Consider the following 25,964-nt stretch of genomic DNA (forward strand, 5'->3'; position numbering starts at 1 on the left):
GGCCAGGAAAAGGGGCGTGGCTTCACCTTGCGGGTGGAAGCCTTAGAATTCAAATTTAGCAGTTGGAATTGGGCAGTTGGAGTTTGTCGGTTGACCAGAGCAGTTGGTTCTGTTCAGTGGAAAAGGAGTGAGATCGAGAGAAGAGATTGTGGGAGGAAGTTGAGCAGCTAGAGAGTTTTAGCGGAGAAGGGCTAAAATTAAAGTTGCTGAGCCTTTAGTAGGGATAACTAAAGAGCTGAGGCTACATCCCTAAGTCAAGGAGGACTAGGGTTAACCAGTTAAACTCCCCAGTTCAAGTTTGACCGGGTACAGATCAACTAAGTTCAAGAAGGACAGTATTCCTAACTGAAAAAACAAGTCATATAAAGCTGATACCATACTAAGCTCAGTGAAACTATTGAGAAATCTTGCAACACTTACTGTACAGAAGTAACATCGTTCACCTCAAAATATAACATTCTTGCAACTATCAAGCTTTGTGCTATAAATAAACAAGTCACTGTTTCTTCAAATGTTGCTTATTATTTGAGCAAAGCATCTTTCAAAGGTGGTGGCAGCGACAACATTGACAAGTGGAATACATAGAGGTAGAAGGTGAATCCTTCGCAATTTGTTGACAGAGGTGGGATCCAAAAAGATTCCATCCCTGTCATCACACTTCTTTACATTTGGTGGCAGCGGTGGGATTCAAAAAGATTCCATCCCTGTCATCACACTTCTTTACACCATATAATAATATTAATTATATGATATATCTATATATATAAAAGAGTGATGGCATCAGGGCAGCGGACAAAACTACAGACCCCCCAACCTCGAAATTTGACAACACAACCCATCATTCACGGCTCTAGGTTGATACAACAAAAAGAAAAGAAAAATAAAGTCCTAATTACAGGGAGAGGAATAATAGTTTTTATCCAATTGCTGCCAGTTTGAAGGCCACTTGGTCTCCTAGCAACCTACTCAGCCCAGGGGACAGGCTCAGTTAGGCCTCACTTAGGCCTCTTCCACAGATTATCAGATTTTAACTGGATTATATGGCAGTGTAGACTCAAGGCCCTTCCACACAGCTATATAACCCATTTAGAATCTTATATTATCTGCTTTGAACTGGATTATCTTGAGTCCACACTGCCATATAATCCACTTCAGTGTGCATACTAAACATAAAGACAACCATACAACAGACATTCAATACCACCACTAGCTCAACAATTTCTCACCAACACCACCAGAAAATGCCACAGCAACGCGTGGCCGGGCACAGCTAGTATTACATATAATATTACAGTATAGTGGTATAGTTCAATATAGTAATATATAATGCTAATATTGTTCTATGCTAATAATATAATATATTGTATGTACATACAGCTGCTCTGAGTCCCCTTCGGGGTGAGAAGGGCAGGATATAAATGTAATAAATAAATGTAGTAAATGAATAAATAATTAATTTTAGACTTAGGCTTCCCAAAGTCTGAAATGACTTGAAGGCACACAACAACAATCCTAATTAACTTGACTATCTCATTGGCCAGAAGCAGGCCCACACTTCCCATTGAAATCCTGATAGGTTTATGTTGGTTACAATTGTTTTCATGTTTAGATACGTTGTTTTGCACTACAAATAAGACGTGCAGTGTGCATAGGAATTTGTTCGGTTTCTTTTTCTCCAAATGATAATTCGGCCCCCTCCAGTCTGAAGGATTGTGGACCGGCCCTCTGCTTTAAAAGTTTGAGGACCCCTGGTCTAGAGTGACTCCCATGTATGTTGATGTGCTTCGATGCTCCAGTGGGAATTGGTGGAGACTCAGACATGGTGTAGGTCCAGTGATGGTGGAGACCCATCAATGGTGGAGGCCTTTAAACAGAGCAAGCCAGGCAGCTTACAAATGATATGTACATACAGGACAATATATTATTAGCATAGCACAATATCAGCATTATCTATTCTTATAGAGGGCGACTAAAATGATTAAGGGTCTGGAGAACAAGCCCTATGAGGAGCGGCTTAAAGAGCTGGGCATGTTTAGCCTGCAGAAGAGAAGGCTGAGAGGAGACATGATAGCCATGTAAAAATACGTGAAGTCATAGGGAGGAGGGAGCAAGCTTGTTTTCTGCTGCCCTGCAGACTAGGACGCAGTGGAACAATGGCTCCAAACTACAGGAAAGGAGATTCCACCTGAACATCAGGAAGAACTTCCTCACTGTGAGAAGGGCTGTTCGACAGTGGAACTCTCTCCCCGGGGCCGTGGTGGAGGCTCCTTCTTTGGAGGCTTTTAAGCAGAGGCTGGATGGCCATCTGTCGGGGGTGCTTTGAATGCGATTTCCTGCTTCTTAGCAGGGGGTTGGACTAGATGGCCCATGTGGTCTCTTCCAACTCTACTATTCTATGATTCTATGATTCTATGATTCTTATGTTGTACTATACTGCAATATTATTAGAAATATTACATGTAACGTGCGCGCCTTCCAAAGCTTGGCTGGCTTATAATGGTATTTTAATTATTATTTAATTAATTATTAAGGAGTGCTCAACTCAATGGAACCCAAATGAATACAACTCAAATCTTGGACAAGTCAACGGAACCCAACTCAAGTCAAGTGAACCCAACTTGACTCAAATGAACCCAACTCAGCTCATCAGAATCTGATGCCATGATCCCCATCTCATGCCATCTCCGGACACAGAGCACTGACGGAGAGCACAAGGCCATGGGCCAAAAGGGAGGACAGGACACACGAACCAGCCATAAAACCCAACTGCCCTGAGGTGGGGGGAAAGGGACTCTAGAGTGATTGATGGTACGGTAAAGGTCAAGGTTTCCCCAGACGTTAAGTCCAGTTGTGTCCGACTCTGGGGGTTGGTGCTCATCTCCATTTCTAAGCTGAAGAGCCGGCATTGTCTGTAGATACCTCCAAGGTCATATGGCTGGCATGACTGCATGGAACACCACTACTTTCCCACCGGAGCGGTACCTATTGATCTACTCACATTTGCATGTTTTCGAACTGCTAGGTTGGCAGAAGCTGGAGCTAACAGCGGGCGCTCACTCCGCTCCCCGGATTTGAACCTGGGACCTTTCGGTCTGCAAGTTCAGCAGCTCAGCGCTTTAACACACTGAGCCACCGGAGGCTCCTGATGATACTGTAGCTAGGCCTATATACACGGGCAGTGGAGCAGACTCTTGTATTCTGAACATTAAAGCCGTATGGGATCTTCAGCCCTTGTGTGCCTGGGCTCTCTTTCAAAGAAGACTAACCCACACCTACACAGTTGGAGCTGACAAGCCTTACAATTTGCTCTAAATCCCTTACTCTCTGTAGCTTCTGCCTGCACCAGCATGGAGGAAGGAGAGAGAGAGGACCAACTCGCAGGCATTGTGGGGGAAGAAGCAGGCTCCGAAGGAGGAGAGGGGGCAGGATCTCACACTCCCTTGAATGCAGCTCCCCCCACCCACAACCAAGTGGGTCACACCAGCCCCGGGGGGCAAGAGGCTAGCTCCGGCCTTCCAGCGGCCGCTCCGTCTCCTCAGGCCATCTCCCCCGGCCTTTCTGCGGCAGCCCCTTCCTCCCATCCCATTGGAGCTGACAAGCCTCACTCTTCACCGCCCAAGTCCGTCCCATGTCACGCTTTGCGTGAACTTCGTTTTCTTTTGAGGCCCGTTTCTTCTTTCTTCACAAGCACCCACACAAACACACTCCCGTTTCTTACACACACGGCCTTGATACATCAATACTACTTTATTGTATCACATGTCTGATTCAGTGTCAATTCTATGTATATAATCAGTTTAATATAGTTATATTTAGCGGAAAAGCGAACCGCTCACATAGATTTAAATACCGGGAACTTTGCCGAAGCGCTATGGATCCAATCTGAGCCCAACAGAGTTTAAAACAAGTACCTTTATTATACTGCAGTATAGACGGATGGACAAATCAAAGGTGAATGCCGTGAAGAACATTTGAAATGAAGCTCAATATATAATGCCCTTGTTTACAACTAAGAAGTTCCTCATTTCTTTGGAGCAGTACAGAGTGTTGCAAGCGTGCTTCCTTTATCATGAACAACATTTGTAGAAAAACATGTTGTTCACTTATGTTCCAGTAAGTAGCTTAACCACATTAACCACAAGATGTTCCGGAAACATAGTGGCGACATACGGACACTTGCCTCTCCTCTGGAAGAAGGCAGGTTGCATCTTTAATAGAATAAGTTGAAGCAGAGACCTTAATAATGCATAATTAAAAGCAATCGGAAATAGAATAGAAATAAAATAGAAATGCAGGCCCTTTGGCCCATCAACCCTCTCAATAGAGTCAACATACATCACAGTTCACAATTGCGTTTCTAAGTATTGCAATTCGTTTTCAAATACAGAAAATCGATCAGTCACTCCTTGTAGCCCTCACCTTACTACTGGGTGCATCAATAGATGTAAACATGCTGCTGCCGCTTTGGGTGAATATCCGTTGATTTTATCCCACCAGTGACGTTCTGTCGGGCTGCTTCCTTATGCGGCCACGCTCTGACGTTCTCCATCAACCTCTTGGATCCTAACAAAACCTTTCTTACTTCTTTCCTCATAACTCTCCAAATGTTTCTTCACCTGCTGATTCGTTTTTACTAGTATATTTAATTTTTCCCAATTAATTCCTTATATTTATGGATAACTTTTTAAACTTCAAGTCTATTTCACTGTCTCCATTCTCCATCACGTACACCAAATTCCCAGTTTCATCATCTTGAACAAAAGTTATGTTACATTTACATTTCAACCGAATGTTTGTTTATTGGGTTCTATTATATTTCCATCAGACCATAACATTAGCTGAACAGTAGTAACACAAAGTCATCCCATTCCTGTATCTTGTGTGAATGTATCACATCTTCCATGTTTATAGCACACGTGGTCCTATCTGTGTGAGGTGTGGTGAGCACACATAATCTGCTTCCCGTGCTTCCCATTGTTTTATATCCATTGTGGTGTTTCCTTTATAAGTCTTTGTATCTGAGCACAATATCATCATCATCATTTAACTATTTATTAATTGCCCTCCATCCACGATGCTCTAGGCGATTTACAAGATAAAATTGTAAAGGATAAAAATATATAACTACAAATATTGATAAAATTAACATAGATTAAAAGCTCTAGTAAAGAGCCAGGTCTTGAGTGCGAGGGTCAAAGGCCCTAACTCACGCATGGCTCTCATATGGGGCGGCAAGGCATTCCATAAGGCAGGGGCAGAAATAGAAAAAGCTCTGCGTCTGGTCCTTTCCAAGTGCACTTCTCTAGGACCCGATACATAAAGTAAGTCTCGTTGGGATGGTCGTTGCGACCTCCGATGATGGGAGAAGGAGAGACGGTCCCGAAGGTACGATGGGCCCTGGCCGTAAAGAGTTTTAAAGGTCAGGACTAGCATCTTATATAGACCACGGTAATCAGTTGGAAGCCAATGCAGATGCTGCAGCACTGGTGTTATGTGGCATTTCATGGGTGTTCTTGTGAGTAGCCTGGCTGCCGCATTCTGAACAATATGGAGCTTTCGGGTCGTGGACATTGGAAGGCCAACATACAGGGCGTTGCAATAGTCCAGCCTAGACGTGACCGTGGCATGGATGACCGTTGCCAGCGCCTCATCAGATAGATAGGGTGCCAGTTGCCTCGCTTGTCGTAGGTGGAAAAAGGCCTGTTTGCTGGCAGCAGCGACCTGAGCTTCCATTGTCAGCTGTGAATCTAAAACGACACCCAGGCTCTTAACGGTAGGCGAAGGAGATAGGGCAGCACCATCGAAGGTGGGTAGCAAGTGGGTCAGACCAGTCGAGCGGCCATGCCAGAGAATCTCGGTCTTCGCCGGGTTCACCTTCAGTCTACTAGCACGTAGCCAGTTCGACAGAGCCTCCAGACATAAGGGGAAATTGTCTTACTTGACATTAAAGAAGGCATACAGAATATCCCATTGACTACTACAAGGGTTGTTGTTGTGTCACAAACCATTATCTAAATTGTGTCATGTTTTCTACTCACTGATCTCACAGACCTCACTCTTCCCTGAACACTCGGCAGCCAAAGAACAGGAAACCTTTGGGTTCATAGAATCATAGAATCATAGAATAGTAGAGTTGGAAGAGACCTCATGGGCCATCCAGTCCAACCCCCTGCCAAGAAGCAGGAAATCGCATTCAAAGCACCCCCGACAGATGGCCATCCAGCCTCTGCTTAAAAGCCTCCAAGGAAGGAGCCTCCACCACGGCTCCTTCAGAACAAAACAAGTTGACGGTTTCAGCAGTTTTGTCCCTTATAAATCCCCCTCTTTATGGCAAAAATAAAAAATAAAAATCAAAAAAGAGAGATCAAAAGCAACATTACAAAAAAGGCAGAAATTGTATATAATGCTTCAACTACACATGAAACTAACTACTTCTGTCAGTCTGGCTTCAGGCCTGGTTACAGTACCGAGACGGCTTGGGTGGCCTTGGTGGATGACCTCCGCAGGGAGCTGGACAGGGGGAGTGTGACCCTGCTGGTTCTCTTGGACATCTCAGCGGCTTTCGATACCATCGACCATGGTATCCTTCTGGGGCGGCTCTCTGGGATGGGCCTTGGGGGTACTGCAGGGCCTTTCTGGAGGGCCGTTCCCAGTTGGTGAAGCTGGGGGGCACCTGCTCGGACCCCTGGCCATTGACCTGTGGGGTCCCGCAAGGTTCTATTCTGTTCCCCATGCTTTTTAACATCTACATGAAACCGCTGGGAGAGGTTATCCAGAGTTTTGGAGTACGGTGCCATCTCTACTACTCTTTTCCACCTAAATCCAAGGAAGCCCCTTGGATTCTGGACCAGTGTCTGGCCGCTGTGTTGGCCTGGATGAGGGTGAACAAGCTGAGACTTAATCCCGACAAGACAGAGGTCCTCCAGGTCAGTCGTACGTCCGATCGGGGTATTGGGTGGCAACCTGTGCTTGACGGGGTCGCACTCCCCCTGAAGGCGCAGGTCTGCAGTTTGGGGGTCCTCCTGGATTCGGGGCTGACGCTTGAGGCTCAGGTGTCGGCCGTGGCCAGGAGGGACTTTGCACAATTAAAACTTGTGCGCCAGTTGCGACTGTACCTCGAGAAGTCTGATCTGACCATGATGGTCCATGCCTTAGTTACCTCTAGACTGGACTATTGCTATGCGCTCTACGTGGGGCTGCCTTTGAAGATGGCCCGGAAATTACAACTAGTACAGCGTTCGGCAGCCAGGCTTCTAACCGGAGCGAATTACAGGGCGCGTTCAACGCCTCTGTTTAAGGAGCTTCACTGGCTGCCATTTACTTTCAGGGCTCAATTCAAGGTGCAGGTTATCACCTACAAAGCCCTAAACGGTTTGGGACCCACCTACCTTAGAGACCGCATCTCCCCCTACGAACCCGCACGTTCTCTTCACTCGTCGGGGGAGGCCCTTCTCTCGCTCCCACCATCCTCGCAGTCGCGGTTGGTGGGGACGAGAGAGAGGGCCTTCTCCGTCGTGGCCCCATGGCTTTGGAACTCGCTCCCTAGAGAGATCAGGCAGGCCCCTACCCTCCTCTCCTTCCGTAGGAGCTTAAAAACCTGGCTCTTTCAAAAGGCCTTTGATACTTTGGTGTTGGACTGATCTATCTGCCCATTTTATAATAGCCCCATTCTCGAGGTGTTGCCAATGCTATATTGCACTTTGTCCATTTCAACTGTGAAATTACCTTCCCCATTTCGGCCCATGTTGCACTTTGCCTGAGTTCTATGAATTAGTCTCCAGTGTTAATATTGTATGTTTTATGTTGATTTTAACAATTGTTTTTACTGTAATTGATGTTTTTATTGGATAACTGTTTTTTTGCTGTGTTTTGATATTTGATTGTTTTATCGGGCAAGGCCCCATGTAAGCCGCCCTGAGTCCCTTCGGGGAGATGGGGCGGGGTATAAAAATAAAGTTGTTGTTGTTATTATTATTATTATTATTATTATTATTACATGAGATACAAAACTAAATCAGAAACAAACAGACCTGCGAAACAGTTACCTTCATACAGCTGAACTAACAGACAGGGATACATGCCTAAAGGCCTAATTCTATCTGTTAATTTTTATCTCTCATTATTCTATTCCCTTTAGATAATATAATTACTTCCAGAATGGAACATACAGAGTTCCCTCACTACTTCGCTCTTTGCGGATTCGCTGTTTTGCAGTTTTTCAATAAATTCTAAAAGACGACTATAAATAATACAAAATTACAATGTACAGCCTAAGGAAGGGAGGAAGGAGAAGCCAAAGGGAGAGAAAAGGAGCCCAAGCGGCAACAAGAGGAGAAGGAGGCGATTTATCAACACATGATTTCTTGATAAAGACTTAAAATAGTGTATAACTACTAAAATAATGTAGAAATATATAGCATCCCTACTTCGCGGATTTTCACTTATTGTGGGTGGTCCTGGAACCTAACCCCCGGGATAAGTGAGGGAACACTGTATTTTTAGTTCAATCTTTCTACAATACACCACATGTGATGAAATGTCCCAACTTTGAGCGTGCATTTCCAAAATTTGCAAGTTGCTTTTGTACATGTTAGAATGACACTCTGGTGTCAATTAACCGGGTGAATTCTATGAATTCTATGATGTCTATGTATAATATTCTGTGAAAAGCTCTGTCCACACTCCATGCATTTCTATGGTTTCCCCCCAGTGTGAGTTCTTTGATGTAAACGTAGACCTGAACTCTGCGTGAAGCTCTTACCACACACCCGGCATGTATAGGGTTTCTCCCGTGTGAATCCTTTGATGTTTACGTAGATATCCACTATGATTGAAGGTATGCCCACACTCCAGGCATTTATAGGGTTTCTCCCCAGTTGTGAGTCCTTTGATGTGAACGTAGACTTGAACTCTGAATGAAGCTCTGTCCACACTCCAGGCATTTATAGGGTTTCTCCCCAGTGTGAGTTCCTTGATGTGTATGTAAGTTTCCCTTCTGAGTGAAGCTCTGTCCACACTCCAGGCAGTTATAGGGTTTCTCCCCAGTGTGAGTCCTTTGATGTGAACGTAGACCTGAACTACGAGCAAAGCTCTGTCCACACTCCAGGCATTTATATGGTTTCTCCCCAGTGTGAGTTCTTTGATGTGAACGTAGTCCTGAACTACAAACAAAGCTCTGTCCACACTCCACGCATTTATAGGGTTTCTCCCCAGTGTGACTCCTTTGATGTCTATGTAAGCTTCCCTTCCAAGTGAAGCTCTGTCCACACTCCAGGCAGTTATAGGGTTTTTCCCCAGTGTGAGTTCTTTGATGTGAACGTAGTCCTGAACTACAAACAAAGCTCTGTCCACACTCCAGGCATTTATAGGGTTTCTCCCCAGTGTGACTCCTTTGATGTCTATGTAAGCTTCCCTTCCGAGCAAAGCTCTGTCCACACTCCAGGCAGTTATAGGGTTCCTCCCCAGTGTGAGTTCTTTGATGTGAACGTAGTCCTGAACTACAAACAAAGCTCTGTCCACACTCCAGGCATTTATAGGGTTTCTCCCCAGTGTGAGTCCATTGATGTGAACGTAATCCTGAACTACAAGTATAGCTTTGTCCACACTCCAGGCATTTATAGGGTTTCTCCCCAGTGTGAGTTCTTTGATGTAAACGTAGTCCTGAACTACGAGTATAGCTCTGTCCACACTCCAGGCATTTATAGGGTTTCTCCCCAGTGTGAGTTCCTTGATGTGAACGTAGTCCTGAATTACGAGCAAAGCTCTGTCCACACTCCAGGCAGTTATAGGGTTTCTCCCCAGTGTGAGTTCTTTGATGTGAACGTAGATTTGAACTAAAAGCAAAGCTCTGTCCACACTCCAGGCAGTTATAGGGTTTCTCCCCAGTGTGAGTCCTTTGATGTGAATCTAAGTGTCCCTTTTGAGTAAAGCTCTGTCCACACTCCAGGCAGTTATAGGGTTTCTCCCCAGTGTGAGTTCTTTGATGTGAATGTAGACTTCCATTATGAGCAAAGCTCTGTCCACACTCCGGGCATTTAAAAGGTTTCTCCCCAGTGTGAGTCCTTTGATGTGAACGTAGAACTGAACTCTCAGTGAAGCTCTGTCCACACTCCGGGCATTTAAAAGGTTTCTCCCCAGTGTGAGTCCTTAGATGTGAATATAGGCCTGAACTATGAGTGAAGCTCTGTTCACACTCCGGGCATTTAAAAGGTTTCTCCCCAGTGTGAGTCCTTTCATGCAGTAGCAGATGGCTCCTCCAACTGAAGCTCTTTCCACACTCAAGGCATGTATAGGGTTTCTCCTCCATGTCGACAGTTTTGTGATATGCACACGTGAGTGTTCCCTTTTTCTTTCTGATCAAAATTGGCACCTAGAGAGGATTTCTTCTTCCCACAGGATTTCTTTCATTATTGCCCTTTGGTTTCCAAATTCCTCAATCTCCACTAGATATTGATATTTTCTTTTTATGCCTGTGGTGACTTCATAGGGTCTTCATTTCCCTGATCAAGAAAGAAGAGCAAAAGGTTAAACATGAACCTGCAAACTTCCTTTATTTCCAAGATGATCCTCTTTTCCATTCAGTGCTTGTGTTGAAAATTGAACTACCCAGAAATGGAGATATGAAGGGTCTCAAGGACACACAGAAACAAGCAAAGGTGATCACAGATTTATGAACTATAAGGGATAGATTCAGAAGGAAAGAAGGGAGGGAGGATGAAAATAATGAGTGATTGATGGAAGGAAAGAGGGATGGATGGAAGAAAAAAGGGACCTTCGTACAATACTAAAGAGCCACATTGATTTTGTTGGCTTGACCTAAACATGGCTAAAGAAACACAAGGCAGACAGTCAAACAGACCATAGACAGGACGTCATTCACTCTGAATAATGGGTTTCCTTGAATTACCAGCATAAGTTTAATCTTAAGAGGCACAATGATCCCTTTCCTGATGATTTCATGAATTTCACGTTCCCTTTCAGGCCACAAGGGATCCCAGGTCCGTTTCCTGTGCATCCCAAATTGGACCTCTGCTGCCACCACATTTCCTACATCTCTCAAAGGAACCCCAAATTCCCAAAGATGTTGCCTTCCTGCCTGGCAAATTCAACACCCCATTTAGGCATGCTGAGATGCTCACAGAACTGGTCTCGCCTGGACTAAGTCCCCGTTGGATTGTTCACTCCCTTGGTTGAGCCGCAGGACGGCATGCAAATTCACAGGCACAGCCCTTTCCACCCCTGTCCATTTCCGCCTCTATTTCCTGCCCTCTGTTGTGGGGAAAGGCTTTTCAGCAGGTGAAGGTGATTGAGAGAAACACGGGTTATGTGTACAAGGTTGTAGGAACGTGTCTGCAATAATTTAAGCCATTAAATCCCAACCTGGGGAAGAACGGCACCCACTCTGTCCATTCCTGTCCTGGAAGATGCCTCACAAATGACTTACTGAGCATGAGCAAAACAGAGGGAAAAGGGAGGGAGCAGATAATTCAATTGCCCCCTCCCCCGGCATTAAATAAAAGTATGGGCCTCAATATTTGGCCAACCAAAAGGAAATCTTGAGAAAAACAGAGGCTGTGGGGAAAAAAGTCTGCCTGGATACTTTTTGGAGGATGCCTCCAAGGGCCCGTCCAGACAGTCCCTTCATCCCAGGAGCTTCCGTAGTAAACAGTAGGGTGGCCAGACACCGTTCCCTGTAAACCCAAAAGCAACCGCTAGAAAAGGCAAAAAACGTGAGATTTCCAGGTGTGGGAATATCGTGGTTTTTGCCAAATATCCAGATCTTCGCATGTCTGCATGTCCCTGGAATCGGAAATCACAGGATTTTTGAACTGGGTTTGTTCCCGGGTTTTAGATGCTTGTTCATGATTGGTTGGTTCCTAAAAGGAAGGTGACACTCGAGTAAGAAGGCAAAAACTTTGGCCAGGGAAGAGGAACTTCACCCTTCACCTGTTTAATGAAGGTTGTGGCCGAAAAATCGAGTTCCTGGGGTGCAACAAGTACCTTCACAGTAAGCAGTACACAATGACACAGGAGCAGACACTTTCAAACCAGGAACAGAATGCCATCATTACTATAATTACTCACACTTTGTTGTATGGCCATCGGTGAAGACAGGTTTTGTAGTGTACTTGCGCCAGGGAACAACATGATGATATTGCCAGGCTATACATGTTGGTTCCTCATTGGGTGTGTGCTGACAACATGGGTAACGTAAATGACAAATGCTTACTACGGGCTGTTGGGACAGGGACGTGCTGGAGAGGAATGTAAATATATAGAGACAAGGTCATGCAGGTGGCTAATAGGGAAAGTCATGTGGAACCTAGGAACAGTGCCCTGTTGTTCGATGCCACAAGTACACAACCAAATCTGTCTGGACAGATGGCCAGGCAGCCAGGCTGTAAAAGTAGAAGATAATGACAAACTTCTGTTCCTGGCTTACAATTGCCTGTTCCTGTTTTATTGTGCAGTGCTGACTTGGGCAAGGTGGCCCTGCCCCATTAGGTTTGTTTGTGTGGCAAATACTTCATGAAACGTTTGGAGGGCAGTTTCTCTGGCCAGGACAAAGAACGGAACTGTTGCAGTGATCCGCATATCTGAATCTCTGCAAATCTGCATCTTGCCATTTTTTTAAAAAAAACCCGCTGAGGTTTCAGGCAGAAGTCCTGCAGCAACCATTTTGGGAGCCTCTAACTCTCGGAACAAAGCAGCAAGTCTGGACAATGGAGGCAGAAATCCCAGGACCAACAGGTCTGTATGTGGACCTCTTCTGAAGTTCTGGGATCTTTTGCCCCTGTTTAAAACCCGTGATTTAGTGCTGTCTGGAAGTGCCCCAAGTGGCCTCTACAAGGTCCAAAATGCTGTTCTCTGCTTCTGAAAGGCTTCCCTGACCTGGGACACACCTACCATGTAGAACAAACACAAACTGAGTCCAACCTCAGCTGCCATAGATCAATACTATAGAATTTTTGGGAGTTGCCATTCAATAAGGCATCAGCTGTCATGGATCACTCTATCTTCGAAGGAAGCCTTAGGAGTGACCATGCCATCAAAGAGCTGTGAACAAGAAGCTGTTAATGATGACCATCTGGGTGATCAAGGGTGGGAGAGGGAAGGTAACCATAATGGTTGTTATGGAGACAGCAGTTAGGTTCCATGGGAATGTGTAAACAATGAGGCGGTGAAAGGAAACAGGGAAGAGATATAACCTTGTGCATTAGGGTTAGAGCTTAGAAGCAACTTTCTTTCTGACATTAAGCCCTGTCTCTTCGAAAGGCTCTTTCTCTACCAACAATGAGAGGTGTGTAGCAGCAGGATGTCAGAGACTGGACACCTAGCGAGGCCTTAAGAGACAACCCCGCAGGAGTTCTCCCCCTGTGGGACTGCAGCTCTCATGGCTGCCCTAGCACTCGACCCGTCATTTCTGGGAGAAGACCCAGAAGAGTCACTAAATTTGTGAGAGAATAGAGGACCACAGAGTTTGACCCAGTATCCTGTGGGCCAAGGAGTCCCAGGTCTCTAGAGGAATGGATCATCTTAGCGGGGAGAGTGGAGTATGACAAAGAGCAAGTGAGACAAGGAGCCAGGGATGGCGTCATCAGGAGAAACACCGCAATTGTCAGGATGCAAAAAGCCAACTGACCTTTTCACATCCGACCAGAGCAAAGGGGCGTGGGGGGGGGGGGGGGGAGAGCCGGAAGAGGAAGACCATTTGTTTGGAAAGACTGATTTATGACCTGCTCTGGGTTTCAAACATGGGAAAGAACTGTTGACGGGAAGGTGTGAATGGGAAGGGGGAAACGTGGGAGAGGGAGGGAAGAAGCATCTTGATATACTGGGGGGCTGGCGGAAAAGGGACAGTGTAAGCTTTGTGATCATCTTGGCAAGGCGGATTCAATAAAGTTTCCATAGCCCCAGCTGTGTGAGCCTACCTTTGTGTCCTACACCTTCCAAGGACTGACAGCAATAGCCTTGGGAGGAGGAGGTCCACAGAATCCTCCACAAGGATGGTTGAGCAGCCAGGAAAGAAAAGGACAACGGGATCCTTGTTTCCCATGCGGGAAGGAAAGCCGTCAAGCAGCAGAGTGCTGGAGGGAGCCACATCGGCCCAGGGAGAGAAAGGACAGTCCTGACAGGCCCCACCAGCTAGAATGGGGAAGGACAAAGCCCACGGCCCTACACAGAGAGAGTGAGCACAGGGACCCATGCACCGACTGGGACAGCAAGGACTCCCTCCTGCTGGGAAACGAGAATGATCTGCTCTAAGGAATGCTCGACAGCAGATGTCAGCCACCAGGAGCATCATGCCAGCAGTGAGTCTGAACTGCAAGACCAGAAGAATACCCGACAAAATGGAGAAAGCTGCGATGCAAGATGGCATGGAGGTTCTGGCAGCTAAAAGTGAGAAACACCTGAACCATGAATTTGTTCAATTAAAAAATTACTTTTTCGAATAACTGGGCCAACGCTGGGGACCCAAGCTAGTAATATACTGTATATATAATTATACAATCTATATATGCAGAAATGCTTGACCACTCCAACAACTATCATGTCAGACTACACAGAGAAGCCATTGAAATCCACAAGCATGTGGACAACTTCAACAGAAAGGAGGAAACCATGAAAATGAACAAAATCTGGCTACCAGTATTAAAAAACTCAAAACTCAGAACAGTAAATGGGAAGCAACACTCTGAGGGCAGAGGAGCCCCAAGGACGGCTAATGACTCTGAACAGGGGATGCCCCCCAGGCAAGAGACAAACCTTTCCAATGCTAATTAGGGTGATTAATTGCAACATTAATGCTGGCTTCCAACTGACAAAGGACTCTTGTCACACCCTGGACTCTCCACAGATATATATTTACCTTCCTTGCCTAGTTTATCCATGCCTCACAACCTTTGAGGATGCCTGCCATAGATGTGGGCAAAACATCAGGAGAGAATACTTCTGGAACATGGCCACACACCCCGAAAGACATACAACAACCCTATATATGCATAACCTGGCGCATATTATATAATACGAGCTTGGGGACGAAGAAATCCTCCAAATGACCAAGGATCTGCCTTCCCACCCGGCTCATTCAAACCCACACTGAGGCTTGTTGGGATGTTCCCAAAATGAGTCCATGCTGAACGAAGTTCCATTCAGGCCATTCATTCCCTCAGTCGAACAGCGAGGAAAGAGCAAGGCGAGGAGATAAGCCAGTCCCGTCCGCCCCTCCTGTCAATCAAAACACGACCTGCAAGTTTGGACAGGCAAAAGGAAATCAAGAGGGAACTGGAGGTTGTGCAAAGAAAGGAAAGGTCTTCCCGGGATGCCTTTGGGAGGGAAGAGGCCTTCAAGGAGTCTCCAAAAGGCCTACATGGTTTCCTTTGATTCTGTAAGGCTTCCCTGATTTGGGCCACTAATGCAGCGTGACTCCATTTTAACTGCTCACTGAGACCAAATTCCAGGGAGTTGTAGTTTAAGAAGGCAAGAGCTTTCTGTGGCAGAGACATTTAGACACCACATGAAGCTACAGCTCTCAGGATTCTGCAGCACTGAGTCCCAGTAGTCAGTACAGTAGAGTCTGGCTCATCCAACATAATGGAGTCCCTGGGTAGATCAGGCGCGGGTCAACTTGGGCCCTCCCTCCAGGTACTTAAGTGGCTGAGGGGGAACCGGAAAGGTCCTGAAGCTGTTAGCAATGGTGGTTAGCAACTTTCTACCAAGTTACACTGTAATGTACACCGCCGGGAGGGGTGAGACGTGGTCGGCAAAGGTCGGAAGCTGTGCCCAACGGGAAAGGTCTCCGCCGGCCGCGTCTCTTCCCTCCCGGTGAGCACTCTGTGTGCGGAAAGGCCCACTGCATTGTTCACATCTGGAGAAAGGACGAATGGGAGACCCACTAATTAAATAATAGATGAAATGCAGACTTTTAAACCCCAGTGAAGAAGATTGGAGGTCAACAAAATCCCCTTCTCTGTCTTTTCCCTTCTTTCCATCCCATGTTCTACCTTATACCCCGAGAAAAAAAAATCACCTTCACCCAGGTGGTAGTTGTCCCTACTCTTATCCAGGACCCTTTCCTGTCCCTGATATTCCCATTTTATAACACTGTAATAAATATTTTTGTCAATTAAAATTATATTTTAAAATGCTAATATAATAGTGGTGCAGGAGACACGCCTTAAACAACAGGCCAGGAAATACTTTTAACCAAAAAGAGTGGGAGAAGAATTGGTTTCAGCAGGAACTTCCAAAAGAAATGGCCTGTTATTGCATATCCTCAAATTCTGGCAACCTCAAATGGTTAAGATAAAAAAAAGATTTCTAATGGCAATGATAAAATTACAAACAAAGAAAACACTTGTCAATATTTATGCTTCTAACTATGCAAAAGCTTCTTTCTTTGAAACTTTTTGGAAAGAGATGGAGGATATTGACTGCAACTCTATTGTGGATTTCAATATGGATTTTGAAAAACTATAAAGCCAATTCAAGAGAATCAAGGAAAAATGCTTCTGGATTAGGGTAGAAAAACTGTCAATCATAGATCTCTGGAGGTTCTTACACCCAGAAGAAAAGAACGAAACCTTCTTCTCTGATAGAGAGACACAAGTCATACTCAAGAATTGATATTATTTGGATCACTAAATATTAAGTAAATCTTCATTCAAAAGCGCAAATCCAGTCAAGTATAATTTCAGGCCACTGTCCAACTACAATAGAAACCGCAATCCCAAGAAAGGGATCTGCAAGTTCAGTAGCTTAGCGGTTTAATCCGCTGCGCCACTGGGGGAGGGGAACCTTTACGTTTACCTAAATTATTCTTCATTACTTCATACTTCTTCATACTTCATTATTGAAAGTGGGGCTGACTTAGCATGTATCACAGAAACCTGGTTGCAGGAGGGTGATGAGGTCCTCCTCCAGGAATTATCATCTCCAGATTTTGTTATCACCCACCAGATGCGGACCGGGAGACGGGGGGGGTGGAGTGGCAATGCTCGCACGAGAAAATTTATCTCTGAGGGTGGCTCCCACTCCAAACATCTCTGGTATGGAAAGCGTTGGCCTTGTGTGGGATTCACAGGAGAGTATAGCCTTTCTACTGGTGTACCGTGCGCCTAATGCACCAGTGGACAGCCTATCACAGCTGCTAGAGGTTGTGTCGGAGTGGGCCTTGAGGTTCCCCAGGCTTATTGTTTTGGGGGACTTCAATGTCCATGCTGATGCAGGCTCCTTCTCCTCAGCAGCTGAAGACCTAGTGTCGACCATGGCGACACTAGGACTCTCACTTTATAATACTGGGCCTACACATCAGGCTGGCCACACACTAGATTTGATCTTTGGGGTTGGAATCCAAGTGACCCTAACCTCCGTTTCGGAGGTTCCATGGTCGGACCACTGTGCCCTAGGAATCCGTATAGAGCACACCAACCCACCCAACCTGGGCGCCAAACCTATTTGAGTTCGCCCGAAGAGACTAATGGAACCGGTCAGGTTCCTGAATGCTCTGAAGGCCATAGAACCTGTCAGCGACTCACTGGAGATGCAAGTGGATACATGGAACACCAAATTATCCAATGCACTCGATGAGATCGCACCTAGACGCCTTCTCCAACCCCGTAAGAATCAGTCTCCTTGGTTCACTGAGGAGCTCCGTGCGATGAAACGGGAGAAGAGACGGCTAGAGGTCATGTGGCGGGAACGCCGTGATGAGGAATCGGAATCAGCTTATAAGAAGTCCAGAGAGTCTTATGAGCAGACTATCACCGAGGCAAAAAAGTCGTATTATGCTTCCTTGATAGCGTCTGCAAGCTCACACCCAGCACAATTATTTAAGATCATTAGATCCCTGACAAAGGTCCCTTCTGTTCCAAACAATAATGACCTGGCTCCTTCTGCTGAGGTTTTCCAGAGCTATTTTGCAGACAAGATCTCGCTTCTTCGTCGGGAACTCCCTGCCACGATGGATACAGTAACTGAACTTGAAACTCCGTGGCCACTCTCTGGGCCCATCCTGGACCAGTTTACCCCGCTGGATGCAGAGGCTGTCGACAGGATCATGACTGCAGCTAGGCCGACCACCTGCTCCTTCGATCCGTGTCCCTCCTGGGTAGTAAAATCCTGCCTAGATGGATTACGTGAACCTCTGTTGAATATAATAAATAGCTCCCTTGAGCAAGGAGTTTTTCCAGAGGGTTTAAAAGAGGCATCAGTATCTCCGCTGCTGAAGAAACCAGACTTAGATCATTCGCTTCCCGCTAGCTACCGCCCAGTGTCGGACCTTCCGTTTCTGGGCAAGCTGGTTGAGAGAGCAGCAGTGGAACAGTTGCAGCCGTTCCTCAATGACACAGCCGGACTTGATCCCTTCCAGTCCGGCTTCCGTAGGGGGCACGGGACGGAGACTGTGCTGGTCGCCATCACAGACCAACTTCGCTGCCAGAGGGATCAAGGCGGATCAGCGCTGCTCGTGTTCTTGGATCTCACAGCAGCATTTGATACGGTCGACCACAATCTATTGACCCACCGCCTAGCCATGACGGGGGTTAGGGGGATACCCCTTAAATGGGTGTCCTCCTTCCTCCAAAATCGGGGACAGCGGGTGGTGAGGGGAGGGTTGGTTTCCGCGTGGTCTCCGCTAACTTGTGGGGTCCCACAGGGAGCTATTCTCTCTCCTCTATTATTTAACATCTATATGCGACCGCTTGCCCGACTGGTTTGGGCTCGAGTGCCACCAGTACGCTGATGACACTCAGCTCATTCTGAGGATGGAGGGCCAGCCGGACTCCGTACCCGATAGTTTCCATCAGTGCCTTGAGGCCGTGACTGGATGGTTGCGTGCCAGCAGGTTGAGGGTGAATCCAGCGAAGACGGAGATCCTTTGGCTGGGCCGTCCGGGTGGGAGGGAGATCCATCTGCCTACCCTGGATGGTGAGACACTACGTCCGTCATCTTCTGTAAAAAGTCTTGGTGTCTTATCAGACCCTCTGTTCACAATGGAGGCCCAGGTCTCTGCTGTGAGCAGATCTGCGTTTTTCCATCTACGCCAGGCTAGGCGACTGGCTCCCTACCTATCTAGGAACGACCTGGCGACGGTGATCCAGGCGACGGTCATCTCGAGGCTCGACTACTGTAACGCCCTCTACATTGGCCTTCCTCTGTCAGTGATCCAGAAACTGAAGCTGGTGCAAAACGCGGCGGCTCGTCTTCTCGCTGGGGTGCCGGCGAGGTGGCATATCACCCCAATTCTTCAACAGCTGCACTGGCTACCGATTGAGTACCGGATTACTTTCAAGATACTAGTACTAACTTTCAAGGCCTTACATGGTCTGGGGCCAGCGTACCTGAGGGCCCGCTTATCACCCTACCAACCCCAGAGATTACTTCGGTCTGAAGACCAAAATTTGCTTGAAGTCCCTAACATACGGACTTATCATTTGTCTTCCACTAGGCAGAGAGCCTTCTCGGTTGTAGCCCCTCAATTATGGAATGCCTTGCCAGTGGAAACTCGAACCACCCGAGACTTACTTGCCTTTCGGAAAGCCTGCAAAACCTTGCTCTTCCGACAAGCGTTCAATGGGTGAAAGACTCTATGTCTTTCACTATGTCTGTTTTTATTGTTGCTTTTATTGTTTTTATTGTTATTTTAAAGCCCAATGTATTGTTTTAATCTATTTTTGTAAACCGCTCCGAGCCAAACCAGGAGTAGCGGTATATAAGTTTAATAATAATAATAATAATAATAATAATAAATAAATAAATAAATAAATAACAATAAGGGAGGAGGAAGGAAGGGAAGGAAGAATGGAGTGAGGTGGGAAGGAAGGAAGGAACAAGGAAGTGATTGGGAGTTGGAAAATATAGATAGTGACATCTATATATTGTATGTATGTAATAATAATAACAACTTTATTTTTATATCCCACCACAATCTCTCTCCCCGAAGGGACTCGGGGCAGCTTGCATGGAGACCAAGCCCAGCATAAACAAGGCCTCCAGGTCATTTTTATGAGCGTCCTCAGGTCTTTTATCAAGCCATGTTTTATTTTTAATGTAATTTTATTATGTTTTATCAATTTGTTTTATTACAATGTTTGTACCACTTGGGCTTGGCCCTGTGTAAGCTGCCCCAAGTCCCTTCAGGGAGATGGAGGCGGGATATAAAAATAAAGTTGGTGTTGTTGTTATTATTATTATAACACAATTAAAAACATATAACAAATAAACAATACAATGAAAACAACTGAAACAAGAAAAAGAAAAACATCATAAAAGTACATAATCAACTGACATCAACCGACCAGTTGCAGTACATTACAATATAGTGATAATGCTGATATTGTGCTATGCTAATATATTATAGTATATATGTACAATATAATGCAATACAATATAATACTACACTATTATAATTGTATATTACATATTACATGTAATATTGCAGTACATTACAATATAGTAATAGATAATGCTGATATTGTGCTATGCTAATATATTATAGTATATACGTACAATATAATGTAATACAATAATACTACACTATTATAATTGTATATTACCTATTACATGTAATATTGCAGTGTAGTACAATATAGTAATAGATAATGCTGATATTGTGCTATGCTAATATATTATAGTATATACGTACAATATAATGCAATACAATATAATACTACAGTATTATAATTGTATATTACCTATTACATGTAATATTGCAGTACATTACAATATAGTAATAGATAATGCTGATATTGCCCTATGCTAATAATCTATTGTCCTGTATGTACATACCATTGCTAAGCCGCTGTGAGTCCCCTTCGGGGTGAGAAGGGCGGGATAGAAATGCAGTAAACAATAAACACATAAACAAACAAGTCCAAAGGGAGGGGGGGAGGGGGGGAGGGGGGAGGCCTTGGCGGCCATTGAGACCTCGTTTCTTCCGGGAGGGAGGCAGGCCCCGCCCCCTCCCCTCCCCTCCCAAAGAGAGACCCAGGGACACGCAATCCAGACAGAATATCAAGATAAATATCAATATCAATATCAATACCAACCTCTCTCTCTCTCTCTCCTCCTTCGCGGCTCCAGAGGAAACGCCTCAGAAAACAATGGCGGCGAGAGAGGCTCTGCGCAGGCCCAGCCAGGAACAAGCCCCGCCCCTCCTCCGCCCCTCGACCTCCCATTGGCCGAGTCCGTGACGCCCCTTCCCCCTATTGGCTCCGGCCTTGATGGACGGGTGACAAGGACGGGCGAGAAAGAAGGCGGCTTCTGAGGGCAGAACGGAGGCCCCGCCCCCTCTTCGTCGGAGGGAGTGACGTCAGGGCGTGGGCGGGGCGTGGCGAGGGTTCATTCCGTCACGAAGGGGGCGGGGCTTCTCCCTTTGAGAGACGGGAGGGAGGGGCGGGGCCTCGGCCTGGCAGGGGAAGGGAGGGGCCTCATTGGCTGAGCAAGGGGAGGGCGGGGCCTTGCCTCTCGAAGCCCCGCCCAGCGCAGAGCCCGTTCGAGGGCGCCCCTCCCAGCCTGGCTCTGGTGACGTCAGAGCCCCGCCCCCTCCCTCTCCCCGCAGAGCTGAGTGGCGCGATGGGTCAAGCGGCTCAGGCACGAGAGAGAGAGAGAGAGAGAGAGAGAGAGAGAGAGCGGGCGTCGCGGGTTCGAGTCCCGTCTGCCGAATTCTTAAAACTCCCTCCTCCTTCGGCAGAGAGTCCCGCAGATCCCGGGACAGATCCGGGCAAACCTTGAAGGCTGTCTGAGTGAAGCCGTGGGCTTTCCCCGGACATGGAGGGCAGTCCAGCCTGACTCGGGCACTTGGGGCTCTTCCCCGTTTCTCAGCCCAAGAGCCGGCCTTGTCTGTAGACGCCTCCAAGGGGGATTTGTGTCTTGATGGTGTTTAAATGCAGTTTGTGCCATGCTTGTATTGCAACTGATTGCATCATCCAGAATGTACCGCAATAACATGCTATGCTAGTTTTATATATATTATATACACACAATATATTTACAATAATATATAATAATTATAACATATTGTATATACATAGAATATTCATAATATTATATTGTAATACGATATAATACGAATAATATGCTATAATAATATTAATTATATATTATATTTTACATACAGTAGAGCAATGGTCCTCAAACGTTTTAAGTGGAGGGCCGATTCATGGTTCCTCAGATTGTTGAGGGGCCGAATTATCATTTGAAAAAAAAATTCCTATGCTCACTGCACATGTCTTATTTGTAGTGCAAAAAAACAAAACAAAAAAACCCCCAGCAACAATTACTTATTTATTTATTTACTACATTTATACCCCACCTTCTCTCACCCCGAAGGGGACTCAGAGAGGCTTACAAGTTGTATGCACATACAATATATTATGTTATTAGCATAGCACAATATTAGTATTATATATTACTATATTATACTATACCATTATACAGTAATATTATTAGTAATATTACATTTAATATATAATATATAATTATTATTATTATATTATACAATATTATTATATTGTATTATTATTATTATTATTATTATTAGCCGCCCTGAGTCGCCTATTGGGTGAGAAGGGCAGGGTAGAAATATTGTAATAAATAAATAAATAAATAAATATTATATTGTATTTTGTTATAATATTATTATCAATATTATATGTATACACAATATATCATATTATTACCATATCATTCATTTACAATATTTCATTTACAATATTAGTAAATGAAAGAACAATACCATATTTAAAAATAAAAATAATTTTAACCAACATACTGTAAACTTATCAGGATTTCAGTGGGGAGTGTGGGCCTGCTTCTGGCCAATGACATAATCAAGTAGGATTGTTGGTGTTGTGCCTTCAAGTCATTTCAGTCTTTCGGTGAGCCTAAGTCTAAAACCGAGGGCGGGGGCCTTGGAGGGCTGCATCCGGCCCCCGGGCCTTAGTTTGGGGACCCCTGCCGTAGAGTCTCAATTATCCAACATAAACGGGCCCGTCTCCCCAGACCCCGACGGGGTCCCCAGGTGGGCCTGCCTGTCCGCCCAGCCTGGCCCAGCTCCCTCCCTCCCTCCCTCCCTCTCCGTGCAGGCGAACTAGAACTCCCTGGCGCCCAGGCCACCCACCCCCGGAGATGACGCGTCTCTTGACTGGCAGTCTTTCTGCCCCGCCCCCCTTCTCTCCCGGGGGGACTCAGGGCGGATCCCAAGGCGCACGCGCACGCACACACGCACACACGCCATGCCACGACCAGGCACACGACACGCACACGCAGAGGCCATCTCACGTGTCTCCCTCTCCCGGCTTCAGGAAGGAGTGCTCCATTCCACCCACAGGGGGCGCTGCCGCTTCACCGTCCGCTTGTGACACCGAGTCCTTGATGGTAGGACTTCCTCATTCCTTTCCGCACACTGGCAGCATATTTTATAGTGTCGCAAATGACTTAAATTAGCCTCCCCGCATAAAGCGGTACCTAGAATTGTCTACTCGAGAGATGCACCTGTCTTTGGAGCTGCTCGGATGGGCAGAGAGCCAGGCTCTTCCTGGTCGGGAGCTCAATCCCACCCGGGCTTCCACCCCACGACCTCTCGGTCAGTCATGACTCATTGCAGCTGCGCCACAGCCCGGCCCGGGAGGCAAAGGGGGCCGTGTTGGGCCTGCGTGCGAGCGAGTCCCGGGTCCATCGTGGGTGAACTACACATCCCGGTCCCCCAAGACTCCTCTCAGTCAGGGTGAATCCTCCCCAAATCCCTCTGTGTGCCATGGGAAAGGGCAGGAAAGGGTTGAGGGAGAGGCAGGGGGCGGGGCCAGGCCAGTTCCATTCCACATCCCATCCTTTCCTATGTTCACACAGCAAGCAGAGGAACTGGTCAGCACCTGAACCTACTAGAGAGAGGGGTCTGGGCAGAATTCCCCCTGATTGACAGGACTTGCAAGGACCGGGATGTCTAGTTCACCTGCCACCTACGAACTGCAGAACCCCACCAAGGATGGACCTGGGACTCACTTGGCCCACAGAACCCCCGTGACCAGCAAAAAACACTGGAGGTCTTTGGGGGGAATTCCCCTTGATTGGGGGGAGTTGTAGTTCCCCTCCATCCCGAGAGCACCGTGACCCCAAACACGGAGGGATCTGGGCCCCACTTGGCACGAAGACCCGATCTGCTGGAATGGGATGCCTGCAGGGGATGGGAGGGAAGGGTCTTCCTTCCTGGGAGTCGTAGTTCACCCACCACCAGGGAAACGGGGACCTCCACCGATGGTGGGCCTGGACCACACGTGTCACACGGAACCCCGTGACTCACTCAACCTCCGGGAAGGGTTGGAGCAGAGGAACTCACCCAAGTGGTGGGAGTTGTAGTTCACCCTGCAGCCAGAGAGCAGGCTCAACCCCACCCGTGGTGCATCCTGAGTAAACTTGTCCAACATTACAAGCTTCAAGTACCGATTGAAGTTCTGGGGGTTCACCTGGGATGGTGGGAGTTGTAGTCCACCCACAATCTTATGGATATTTGGACAATTAAAACACTGACTTTGTCAAATAACCTGGACAAGGCCGGGGTATTATTATTATTATACTGTCATTATATTTTATTTTATTATATTACTAGCTGTGCCCGGCCACGCGTTGCTGTGGCGAAGTCTGGTGGTATGGAAAATAAAGTATTGAGGAATTGGTGGTAGTTAAGGTCAAGGGTAAACGTTTTCCCCTGACATTAAGTCCAGTCATGTCTGATTCTGGGGGTTGGTGCTCATCTCCATTTCTAAGCCGAAGAGCCGGCGTTGTCCGTAGACTCCTCCAAGGTCATGTGGGATGACTGCATGGAGCAGCGTTACCTTCCCACCGGAGCAGTACCTATTGATGCACTCACATTTACATGTTTTTGAACTTCTGGGTTGGCAGAAGCTGGGGCTAACAGTGGGGGCTCTGTCAGTTCCCCCAATTCAAACCTTTCGGTCCAGAAGTTCAGCAGCTCAGCGCTTCAACATGCTGTGCCATCAGGGGACATTATTTCCTAAAGGTTGTGAATATACAATATTTCTGATTGGTTTTTTTTTGTCTGTTGGAGGCAAGTATGAATGCTGCAATTAGGAAAAATGATTAGGATGTAATGGCCTTGCAGATTTAAAGCCTAGCTGTTTCCTCCCTGAGTGATTTTTTTGTTGGGAGGTGTTAGCTGGCCCTGATTGTTTCCTGTCTGGAATTACCTTGTTTTCAGAGTGGTGTTGTTTGCGATATTTTATATGCTTCTACTGTCTGTGGCCCTGAGAAAACAGAGGATTGGCCAGACTTTGATGATGGGAATCCTTTGTTGGGAGGTGTTAGCTGGCCCTGATTGTTTTCTGTGTGGAATTCCCTTATTTTCAGAGTGTTGTTCTTTATTTAGTGTTCTGATTTTAGAGATTGTATTGTTCTGTTTTATTATACCACATTAATTTTTATATATTCTGATTTTAGTGTTTTTGAATACTTGGAGCCAGATTGTATTCATTTTCACGGTTGACCGCAACACAATAATAATAATAATAATAATAATAATAATAATAATAATAATAATAGTAAGGATAGTAATGATAATAATAATAATGACTTTGGTAATACATAGTGCTTCACTGCCTTCTCAGCTTTCTTTCTGGAAGAATCCTTTCTTGGGAGGTGTTAGCTGGCCCTGATTGTTTCCTTTGTGGAATTTCCAATTTCCTTGCTTTATTTACTTTCTTTATTTCTTTATTTCTTTATTACTATCCTGGTTTTAGAGATTATATTGTTCTGCATTATTCTATCCTAGAAATTATTTCATATCAAAGTAGAATCTCACTTATCCAACATTCGATTATACAATGTTCTGGATTATCCAACACAGTCTGCCTTTTCATAATCAATGTTTTTGTAGTCAGTTTTTCAAATTCATTGTGATATTTTACTGGTAAATTTGTAAATACAGTACAGTAGAGTCTCACTTATCCAAC

General features: G+C 46.0%; 2 protein-coding genes across 2 annotated transcripts in view; one reads left to right on the top strand and one right to left on the bottom strand.

Moving 5' to 3' along the window:
* LOC134294598 (zinc finger and SCAN domain-containing protein 2-like) overlaps nucleotides 1–25,964 on the top strand; it is a 239,348-nt gene that overhangs the window by 10,155 nt on the left and 203,229 nt on the right. The gene's annotated exons all lie outside the window — the stretch shown is intronic.
* Nucleotides 3,733–21,712, bottom strand: LOC134294584 (zinc finger protein 709-like). The gene is made up of 2 exons (XM_062966141.1): nucleotides 21,048–21,712; nucleotides 3,733–10,499 (listed from the first exon to the last, which is right to left on the bottom strand). The coding sequence occupies exon 2, from the start codon at nucleotides 10,304–10,306 to the stop codon at nucleotides 8,858–8,860; it is 1,449 nt and encodes a 482-aa protein (XP_062822211.1). The 5' UTR covers nucleotides 10,307–10,499; nucleotides 21,048–21,712; the 3' UTR covers nucleotides 3,733–8,857.

This window comes from Anolis carolinensis, unplaced genomic scaffold (assembly GCF_035594765.1).
Source record: "Anolis carolinensis isolate JA03-04 unplaced genomic scaffold, rAnoCar3.1.pri scaffold_17, whole genome shotgun sequence".
Lineage (NCBI taxonomy): Eukaryota > Metazoa > Chordata > Lepidosauria > Squamata > Dactyloidae > Anolis > Anolis carolinensis.